Genomic DNA, 11583 nt, shown 5'->3' with positions numbered 1-11583 from the left:
AGTGTGTGTGTGTGTGTGTGTGTTTGTGTGTGTGTGTGTGTGTGTGTGTGTTTGTGTGTGTTTTCCTACAATTGTTATTTTATGGTGACCAGTTCTAGTTTAAGACATTTTTTTTGTCTTCTCGTCTTCAACAAACATCCACCTGCTTACTGTTGCTGTTGTTGACTGTTATTGTTGTTGACTGTTGTTGTTGTTGACTGTTGTTGGAGTTGTTGACTGTTGTTGGAGTTGTTGATTGTTGTTGACTGTTGTTGACTGTTGTTGGAGTTGTTGATTGTTGTTGACTGTTGTTGACTGTTATTGTTGTTGACTGTTGTTGACTGTTATTGTTGTTGACTGTTGTTGACTGTTATTGTTGTTGACTGTTGTTGACTGTTATTGTTGTTGACTGTTGTTGACTGTTATTGTTGTTGACTGTTGTTGACTGTTATTGTTGTTGACTGTTGTTGACTGTTATTGTTGTTGACTGTTGTTGACTGTTATTGTTGTTGACTGTTGTTGACTGTTATTGTTGTTGACTGTTGTTGACTGTTATTGTTGTTGACTGTTGTTGACTGTTATTGTTGTTGACTGTTGTTGACTGTTATTGTTGTTGACTGTTGTTGACTGTTATTGTTGTTGACTGTTGTTGACTGTTGTTGTTGTTGACTGTTTTTGTTGGTGAATGTTGTTGATTCTTATTGTTGTTGTTGACTGTTATTGTTGTTGTTGACTCTTATTGTTGTTGTTGTTGTTGAGCAGTCACAGGTACAGCAGGTGTGTTTCTTTATGTTTTAACAGAAACATTCTTTTTTTTAATTCACTAAAGTCAGTGAGTCTAAAACTAAAGTAACACTCAGACTGCTGTCGGCTCAGAGCTCTGCAGGTGAACAGTGTCCTGCAGGTATCTGCAGGTATCTGCAGGTGAACAGTGTCCTGCAGGTATCTGCAGGTATCTGCAGGTATCTGCAGACTCACGGTTCACACTCAGTATAAAAAGAACTTTTCGTCTGATTCGGTCTAAACTCTCGTATCGTCGACACCTTCCTCTCTCAGCTCTCCGCTGCCAGGCGAGTCTATTTATTCCTGTGCACACCTGCCGTGCACAGCGGGCGGTGGGAGCGTGCATGTGAGGCAGCTGCTGGCATGGGACCAGCAATCTGAAGCGCACACACACACACACACACACACACACACACACACACACACACACACATGCGTTTGCCAGAAACCGGAGCCGGTGAGGACTCGGCCCCTGGCAGGTTATTTTAGTCCACAGTCGCTGGAGGTTTTGTCTGAGCGTCAGACAGAGACTGAAGTTTTTAAATTCTCAGCATGAATGACGAGATCACCTGAGAGGGTTTTTCTTTATGCTAAATTTTATTCTATATATAAAGTTGATGTGAAACGGTTCGACTAAACGTCACGATCGAAGTCAAACAACTGAAAAGCTTCTTCATGGTCGGGTTGATGGCAAATCTATAAACAAGGTTATTTCTGCTTTCCACAAAGGGAGGAATCAACCCGCTAAATAAAAGGTCACACTGACTTTGACTTTCGGCCACCAAAATATAATCAGTTCCATCCAGGTGTTACTGAGATATCACGTCCACGAGAAGGAGACAAACGGACAAGCTGAAAACAAAATGGCTGCCACTCTGACTGTCGCTGGTGTGGAGGAAATAAAAACAGGAAGCAGAGATTCAAGTAACAGAGGACGAATGGTTGGAACATCCACACACTCACACTGATGTTGGCAAAATGTTACAGCGGTCGTTAGAAATATTCTGGGATGTGAAATTTCAAAGACATGTCCAGTGATGCATCTTGGGAACATTAAAGGTGCCGTGATGAGAGGAGATCTCGACCTGAGCTGCAGGTCAGACAGATGTTTCCAGAAACATAACGTAAACGCTCCACATCTGGAGCAGAGGCTGGAAACTGTCCGAGACAGTTTCATCACGGAGGAGTTGACACACGTTTATAGAGAACATGTTTGAAAACAGCTGGAAAATGCCTCATTAAAATGTTTGAGTATTAAAGTGTTTCCAGACAAATCAGCTGTTATTTTATTCTGTATTTGTCACGTGTCTGTTTCGTTCTCGATCTGCTGTTCTCTTTATTCTTTTGTGAAAACTCAGACAGACGTCCTCGAGCGCAGCAATAAAATAATAATTACAATAAAAACCTTAGAATAAGACTAGCTGTCGGAGAGCTTCATGTTCGGAGGAAACGTCTCATTTAACGTGTTTAATAATCTGTAACAACTGGATCCTGTTAATTAATCATTTAATCACACAATAAAACAACCTACAGTCACTGTGCTGATTATAATGACTGTGACTAACGAGCTTCGCCTCAGAGAAACTTACAGCAGAGTTTTACACGCGATGTAACGAGCCGTGTGAGAGCGAATCACTGGGGAATGTGAAGAGAAGAATAAACAGGTTTGTTAGTCGGAGGTGAAGTTGTTTCTTCGTTTATTACAAACAGGAAGAGACTCGTTTCACGTGTAAACACATTTATTATGAGGCGCTAAAATAATCATGTAAAACAAAGGAAATTTAAAAAGAAAGTAAATAATATTTATGTGTTTAATAAACGCAATACACTTAATCACAGTCCTCAGGTTTGATTCTGTAATTAATAATTAATTACAACTTAATCGTAACAGCATTTTATTTGTCAATATTTCATCTGTACATTGTCACTATTCATGCACAGATATAGAGCACCTCCATTTTTATTTTAAATTCATTTATAAATGCTCATTAATTATATATTAAATACATGTTTTGTGCTGTTGTGATATTTAAAGGATCAACAAAGTTTATTGTTTTATTCATAGAACAGGCGCCTCATTAAAGGCTAGTGGTCATCAGAGGAACTGCAGTGTTGATGCTTCATGTCTGATGCTTATTAGTTTATGGACATTTCATTTGGTCATTTTAGTACCACAGTGCTATAGTGTCATATCTAACAAAACCCCATGAAGTTTACTTGAGTTAAAACATTATGAGGTTAATGAATGTTTATTATGTTTAATTAACACAAACAAACTAATGTCATTTTATGTCCAAACAATGTCATGTATTGGAATTTTAAAGCCAAATGAAGATAAAGTTTTTTATTATTTAGCTAAAGCTAATTCAATTTGTTCTTCTCACAGATTTATTGCAAACAAAACTTTCCAGTTCAGTAACATGAAAGTTATGTGTACACAAAATAAACTGGATTTTTGTCAGTTTGACAAAATATTTTCAGTAAAATTAAGAAATAATTTGTGTTTTTTTAATTTGTAAGATGAAATTAGAGGCGATTAGACCTCATCTGCTTCATAAATGTAAAATCAACTCAAAAATCAGAACTTGTCGGCCTCACAAAGGATGAGTGTTTGTGTGGAGTGAACATCAAGTTCGTCATTCTGACGCTGACTCTCCTCTTCTGTCATGGATGGATTTTGTTCCAACAGTGAAGTCACAAACTAAAATAATACTTTCTTTTTGCTTACTTTAATTAAATTGATTACACACACACACACACACACACACACGCATATATATACACTGTACATTTATATATATATATGAATCATAATCTAGAAATTCACATTCACAAATACACAGAGACTGAAATAGCTGCAGCCCCCCCCCCACACACACACACACACATATACACACTTCACATGCTTCTTATGTGACCCACAATTCAGGAATTCACACTCACACGTTCACACACGCCATGAAGGAAACGTGTGTCAGACTGAGATGAAAACTTCTCTATATTTACACAATGAACACATGAACACATGAACACATGAACACACGAACACATGAACACACACGAACAGACGCCGAGTCACTGAGACACAAACGTCCAGGTCGCTAAAAACACTGGACACCTGTTCTCTGGATCTCAGTGTGTGTGTGTGTGTGTGTGTGTGTGTGTGTGTGTGTGTGTGTGTGTGTGTGTGTGTTGACACCACACTTTCCTGTCTCACGTGGCCCCCGTGCAACGTTACTTCCTTTACGACCCCCTCCCTATTTAAAGGCCAGAGGAGCTTCAGGGATTAGAGACAGTCCTCACACTCTTCACGCTGGTCGCTCACCCACTGACCGACTGACGCTCTGGACGACTCGGTGCCGACCCGTCCCGGGTGTCGAGGCGGAGCCACGTGTGGACTTTAGTTCCCGATCAGGAGATTTTAAGATTCTAGACGGAAACAAGAGAAGCTGAATATTCCTTCAATTCTGCACTTTACTGGAATTTTTACCAGAAGACAAGAAGACCAGAACCAGAACCAGAACCAGAACCCTTCCCTCTGAAGACTTGAACATTCAGATCTTTTCCGACTTTGACTGCACTGACTCTGTGAGGAGCGACGACACTCTGAAACTCTTTATTTCTAAATCTGTGGAAACGCAAAGTAAAACTGTTTCAGGAAATCGTTGCGTCACCATGAGCAGCGGTGGAACCACCACAGTTTCACCTCAGGAGCCGCCGGCTTTCAAACGCGCCGTACGGAAGATCAAATGTGCCGCCATGGTGGCTAACTTGGCCAAGAGCTGGCAGGGCTGGGCCAATGATCACGCAGGGAAGCAGGACGCCATCCCGAGCGGCTGGATGCCGGCGTCCGTGGAGGATGACAACAAAAAAGAGCGCGACCACGTGGTCAAACTGACAGTCACCCCGCGTGTCATTGCGGCGGACGCCTCCGACACTGGCGGCAGTAAGATCAGAACCTGCTCCGTCACTAAGACAGTGCAGCCAAAACGCAGCGAGTGCAGCAGTAGCGACTTGGTCAACGCCATCCGAGGAAAGATGGAGTCGGGTCCCGAGGACAGCAAGCCTTTCCTTGGCAACGAGTCGCCGACACGGCGACGTCAGATGAGGGCGCTGCAGAGTGCAGCGGCAGGAGGAGGGGTCATCCAGGACAGGAAGATGATGCTCCAAGAGAAGAAGAAACTGGGGTCAAGGAGCGGCAGCGTGGAGACGGAGGACAGCGGGCTGGAGGAGGAGGCGGGGCTTAGCGACAACGGTGAAGCCAAAACCGAACACGGCGACATCGAGTTCAAGAAACAGACCGACAGACCGAAGGTAGAGTCGCTCGTCACAAAGAGCAGAGACACATACAACATCTTTACACTGAGTTAGTGTCAATTTACATTTAAAGCTTTTACAATCAATATTTTTATGATCAATCAATCATCAATCAATCATCAATTGTTGACTGTAATTCATCTTACTCTTTTGGTTTCATCAAAAGTCACAGTTTGATTCAGTCTCTGATCACTTTCATAAACCCAGTTAAACCCAGGTGTGTGTTACCTGTCAGGTATGTGTTACCTGTCAGGTGTGTGTTACCTGTCAGGTACCAAATCCAGAAAATCCAGAAACACATTATAATATAATATAGTTATTATAATATAATGTTGTTCTACAGCCGCAGGATGTAAATAAACTCTCTGCTGCCCCCAAGTGGCCAAAAAATAAAATGCACCAATAATATAAAACAAATAAACAACTACTATCTAATAACTAATATCCAAACCTATTATTTGATGCCAGAGGTCATCTGTGATTGGTCCATCGGAGTGTCATCAGTGACGAGCTCACACAGGAGCTGATATGACCTCACGTCATTACCCTTTAATTCTGTTTTGAGACGTTTGTGAGACGTTATGGTCTGCCCCCCCCCCCCACTCCCTGAGTCAAACACCTTAAAGTGGAGCATGAATAAAATCTCACAGTGTGAATAAACAACTTCCAGCAGACGTCTCTTTGATGTCACCTGAAGAAATCAAAACCCTCACAACAGTTTCATAACCGCACTGAGACCCAAAGGAGGGGGCCGGGGTGGGGGTGGGGCTTCAGCGCAATGGAATATATGTAAATAAATATAGTCGTGGACTGCAACGTGTTCTCCAACCTGACCTTCAGGTGGGCCGGGGGGGGGGGGGGGGGGGGGGGGGGGGGAGGCGGGGGGGGGGGGGGGGTGCGGGGGGGGGGGGGCACGAGGGAGGAAATCAGACCCCTACAGGAGAAACGGTGTAAAGACATTTTATTACATTAGTTTTCTGAATTAAACCTGATGAACGTCTTGATGAAAGAATTGGTCGTCAAGGTGATGTTGAGGTCGCTGGATGTTTCTATGAATATCTCAGTGATGACACAGAGAAGAAATATGATTTAAATCTGTCGACTCTCCACTTTTCCTTATATATTCTTACAGAGATCACACATGACTCACAGCCTCTGAACTCTCATCTTAGTCATTTATTATCCATTTATCTACTATTTTACTCACATATTGCTCTATTTTTATGAACCTATAGACTTTGATGAACACATTAAAAACACCAGAACAATTCATCCAGTGAAGATTTGTTTTCACAAAATATTCAAAGAATTTCAAAAGCCAGGCTTCAATATTTCAGCATTTGAGCCGAATGATGTGTTTGCTCTACGACACAAAGGAGCGTCGTTACAGAAGGAGCTGAGATTGTTCTGAAAATTATGACATAAAACACTTGGGTGTTATGTTTTATGCAGGAACGCTGTAAAGGTGAATTTAAGAAATAATGTGGAAATGGAGAAAATGCCCTTTGACCTCAGTACGTTCTAAGCGTTTTCATGACTGAAGCATCAGAGGAAGCGTCTGTCAGAAAATTCAGAGGTTGTCGGTTTAATGAAGCAGCAGATCTGAAACAAACAGCAGCTTCATTAACTCCAGGGAGAAAATATCTGTCTGTGCAGCTGCTGGAAACTCTGGAAATGAGATGGAGGAGAGCGGCAACCAAACAAGCTCTGTGCGAGGCTGATGGGACGTCATTAGTTTCACTGGATTTGGTCATAAACCAAATAAAAGTGTGTCATCATGGTGGCGTTATAAGAAAAGTCAATTTCCATGCTCTTAGTTATCTTCACTGAATTTCATGTTGGTCTGTGCAGAAGCTCAGATATTTCACCCAAAAACAAAATGTCGCCCTGAGTCTGGAGACTGACACTGTCAGCAGCACGGCCAAAAACAAATGAGCTGAAAGACACTAAAACGCTGTGAGTTTGACCCAATGATTATATACAAATATGGATTAGATAGCTTTGAATAAATGTTGATTACACGTCCTGTTTCCAGAACTTTACTAAAGTGGAAACAGGATTATTTCAGCACTTTAATTATCGTTAAAATAAAAAAATTATATTCTAAATGAATTTAAACAAATGCATAGAAATATGAGCAGCAACATGTAACACAATATCAAAAGTGATTGGCTCATTTAATACAGTTATATTATGTGCATATACATTATTGAATTGAATCATAGTGTCATAATGTGTAAACTCTGTTATCATTATAAAGTTTAATCTGTTACAGTGAGACATATTTTATGAGCTGATAATATATATTTTATTTTACAGCTGTCAGGTTCATACAGTGGAATAAAAAGTTAAATATTTTATTCTGAAATGTGAAGAAATACTTAAATAAATCCTGTTTCCACCTCTGGTCTCGTCCCAGCTGCTGCCTGTAGAAACAAACTCAGAAACAACAGATGGAGTCAAAACAGGAAAAAGGAAAAGATTCGTCAGGACGATTTTCACTTTAAGGGTTCACAGAGTTTCGTGGAAGGTCCTTCAGTTACAGGTCCCGACTTCACATAGAACAAATACCAAAGAGATCTGATGACACTGATCTGAAGGCTGAACAAGCTGAGGAAAATACCAACAGGGGAGGAAGGAGGGAGGGAGGAGGGAGGAGAGATGGAGAGATTAAACAGGAAGGACGAAAAGAAAAACAAGACTTTGATGAAGAATAAGAGGAAGGAGAAAGATGAGAGGAGACAAAGACAAAAAGAGAGAGGAAGGAGAGATAAGATGATGATAATATGAACAGCAGGAGTTTTTTTATTTTATTTTATTTCAAAGGTTGAATTGACACAAAAATGTCAAACATTAAGATGCAGCTCAGTTTGCAGAGACAGATTTTTTGAACAGCCACAAAAATGGACAAAAAAACCTTCAGGTTGTAAAATGTAAAGTTTGAATCATGCAGGCTGATCCGAGCGTCCATATCTCCATTTATATAAACTCTGTTTGAGTGCAAGGTAAAGGCCATGCAAGGGATCAATTACAGCAGCTAGAAGGACGTTTATTTAAAGGTGGAGAGTCACTACTCAACATTATACGGCACTGTCACTGAGAGAGCAGCTGACAAACAGGAAACAGAGTTTAAATGTTAAGAATAAAAGCTCAGCCACAGAGTCTAAGATATCCTGACTTTTAATCAAGCTTAATCCTACAATTCCCATAATGTATCTTTCATTAGATCTTCCTTTCTTGTACATTCCTGGAGCCAGTTGCACAAAACACCTTAAGTTAAGGTTTCCTTAACTCAAAAACTGTCTTAGACCTAAGTAGAAAACTCAAGGTGTTTTGTGCAGCCTTCCCCTGCATCTTTCAATCGCCATATTGTGCGTTTGTAGAGTTCTGTGTAAGCTCGATCACATGGATGTTTACCTGTTCACCCTCATGTGTCTCCAGATTAAGATCGCCACCATGGGCGACATCAAGAGCCGCTGGCAGCAGTGGTCCAATCAGCACATGGAGGGCCAGAAGCTCAACCCCTTTAGCGAGGAGTTCGACCACGACTATGCCATGGCTCAGCGCCTCCGCAAGGGCGACTCCGGTTACGGTCGACCCAAAGACGGCTCCAAGACGGCGGAGAGGGGCGACCGCGCCCAGAAGCACATCCACAGGGAGATGGAGGAGATGGTGTGGATCATCAGAGACATGGGCTTCGAGGACAAAGAGGGGAGGACCATCATCTCCTTCGGACGCCTCTTCGACCGCTACGTGAAGATCTCGGACAAGGTGGTGGGCATCCTGCTGCGCTGCCGCAAACACAAGATGCTGGACTTTGAGGGGGAGATGCTGTGGAAAGGACAGGACGATGATGTCATCATTACGCTTAGGGACTGAGGACACACACATGTCGTACACACATCCACACACACGGAAACATGCATGTAAATCACCAGCAGACATCACCTGCCATGCTAACCACGATGCTAACCACAATGCTAACCACAGTGCTACATCATTTATGCTAGAAAAATGGAGGAATACTAAGAAGAGACTATTAGAAAAATTATATAGTGTTTATGAGAATTAATTTTTAATATTAATATGGATTATTAATGAATGTTTAATGATAATCATACACATAACAAAACTTTAAGGATAAACACATTGAAAGGAAATGAATGGAACTATTAACATATTAACAGGCATACACATGTAAGCCACACACACACACACACACACACACACACACACACACACACACACACACACACACACACACACACACACACAACACACACACCACACTCTCATATGTACCTGACAGGTCATCCGGTGAAAGGAAGCTATGTTTAGCATGCTGACCATGCTAGCCTCGCTAACTATGCTACATGCTAGACGCCTTGAGAATCTAACATAGTGTCAGTGATGTTAAAAGCTTCAGTCAGACTGCAGCTGAAGAAACTTACACCTGATCTCATCTCATAACTCAGACTCAACGAGGTCTCTGTTCTGTCCTGTTAAGCTAATTTCGTTGGAAGCTAGTAAATGAGCTAGCCATGACGTTAGCAATGTTACAGAACATCCTGGGTGTTTTTGTTAATGACAACAGGACAAAAACAGGACAAAGAGTCAAAACAACAATTACATAGCAATATGACCAAAGTGTTTCTTTTGTTTTGTTTGTTTAGTTTTTAGTTTTTTGTCCTCTTTAGACTGACTTTAGCGTCACTTGCTAGCAGAGCTAAAAGCCTGGCAGCAGCTAATATTTACATTAAGGCAGAAACAACAGAGGAAAAAATTAATTGTCATTTTAATTGGATTCTTTTTATGTTTGTTATTATGTATGTTTTGTATGGGATTTAAACTAAATCAACTTTTGCTGATACTTTTATAGAGTTCTGCAGGAATGACTCCTGAGCCACAGAAATTAAGCTAGTTAGCATTTTAGCTGTTAGGTTCCCTCATCCAGAACTCTGGGTTTTTGAATAGGTTTTTGATTAGATGACTGAAATACAGTCTGTAATTTACACAAAAACATTTTCATATTTTATTCTACAACAAAAAACATAAGTAAATACCCCACATGTGATTTTTTTTAAACCTTTTACTTGTCTTAAAGTCAGTGGTTGCTAATGGCTAAATGAGACTACAGGAAAGGCTTTTGTAGAAGAGATCAGACCTAAATCAAACTACAAGTTGAAGTCTAGAGGTGGTGGTGTTGAAGTCATGTGACCGTGGTATAGTTGGTATTTAGCCTAATACAGTGGTACCCAAGTGACAAAAATCATTTGCAAAACAGCACAATTTTAGTGAAAAGATGTAATTATAAAAAATAAAAAATATAATAAAAAATAAAATATAAATAATGTTTTTCAATGTTTTGAGAATAAAAACATAAAAAATGTTGAAAAACTTAAATCACAGGATTATTTATGTTGGCCCGGCCAGACCGCATCATATGGTGAGAGATTTTTAAGTCGGCCATGAGTTAGAGAAGGTTGATAACCACCGACCTAACATCAGCTTTTTACTTCTGCTGATTGTATTGAGGCTTAAACATGATAAAGTGGTTAATTAGTGAAGACGATCCTGCTGAAGTAAACCTGTCAGGATCATAACACTGTTGTTTATTTTTACTAATAATTCAAAAGACAATGGAAAAATCCCATTGGCTTTTAATGGAGGGAACCAGAGTGATGCTAACTTCCTGGTTGGACTACAAACATACATCACCCCTGCAGCTCTATAGGTTGTACAGTATGTAGATGCAGTTGACACACTCGGCTTCCTGTCGTCTGTCTTTCAAACTAAAAGTCAGAGCCATAAACTTTTTTTTGGACCACAATAATTAATCTGTGAACCGTTCTCCAGCAGCTGACTGGTTGATTGGCCCTTGATTTTCAGAGCAGAGGAGCTTTGTAGAGTTAATGTGATAAGCTCTCACACATACAGCGTTTCATCTGTAGAGGAAATAACAAGCAACAGGAGGCTGGAGCCCAGTGATGGAAATCTTATCTGCTGATTCATGTATGAAAACCTCTCCTCCGCTGAGCGCATGTGTGACGTGTGATAGTCTTCAAGTAAATAATTGAATTGTGAAAAGTCATTTACCTCATTTTAACTTTTAGCAGAGGCTTGATTGGAGTGAATGAAACTTGCTAATGCACAATAAATTAATTTTGAATACTTTTCTTTCAAAGTGAAAGCATGCGAGTCTTCTTACAGAAGAACATTTAAAGATAATGTGATACAGAAACTGTGCCGGGTGCTGCATCATGCACAGATTAATACGACTGTGAACAGAGATAAGTGGAACATCATTCAGCACTGAGACTGTGAAGGTAGAGGTGTAGCGTTGTTGCTGTGCTCAGAGTGTTAACGTAGGAAACACTGACGTCAATAAAGGTTTAATTTAAACACTGACATCCTGTTTTTCTTTGTTAGAGCAGATTGTGTTGGATATTGAGCCGCTTCATACGGTGAGCGAACAGTAGAGGCTGCTGGGGGAGGTGTAATGCC

At 40.7% G+C, this 11583-nt stretch overlaps 1 protein-coding gene across 1 annotated transcript; it reads left to right on the top strand.

The window, feature by feature from the left end:
* Positions 1-4437: 4437 nt before the first annotated feature.
* LOC111231580 (actin-binding Rho-activating protein-like) lies at positions 4438-8958 on the top strand. Its single transcript, XM_022758726.1, has 2 exons — positions 4438-5076; positions 8521-8958. The coding sequence occupies exons 1-2, from the start codon at positions 4438-4440 to the stop codon at positions 8956-8958; spliced, it is 1077 nt and encodes a 358-aa protein (XP_022614447.1).
* The last annotated feature ends 2625 nt before the right edge of the window (positions 8959-11583 follow it).

Source organism: Seriola dumerili, unplaced genomic scaffold, assembly GCF_002260705.1.
Source record: "Seriola dumerili isolate Sdu_G_001 unplaced genomic scaffold, Sdu_1.0 BDQW01000306.1, whole genome shotgun sequence".
Lineage (NCBI taxonomy): Eukaryota > Metazoa > Chordata > Actinopteri > Carangiformes > Carangidae > Seriola > Seriola dumerili.
This window is presented reverse-complemented; position numbering and strand designations above follow the sequence as displayed.

Excerpts from the sequence above, each read along its gene's own strand:
- LOC111231580 (XM_022758726.1), top strand. The coding sequence starts at position 4,438 with ATGAGCAGCGGTGGAACCACCACAGTTTCACCTCAGGAGCCGCCGGCT. Across the intron at positions 5,077-8,520 it reads AACAGACCGACAGACCGAAG|ATTAAGATCGCCACCATGGG; the intron begins GTAGAGTCGCTC and ends ATGTGTCTCCAG.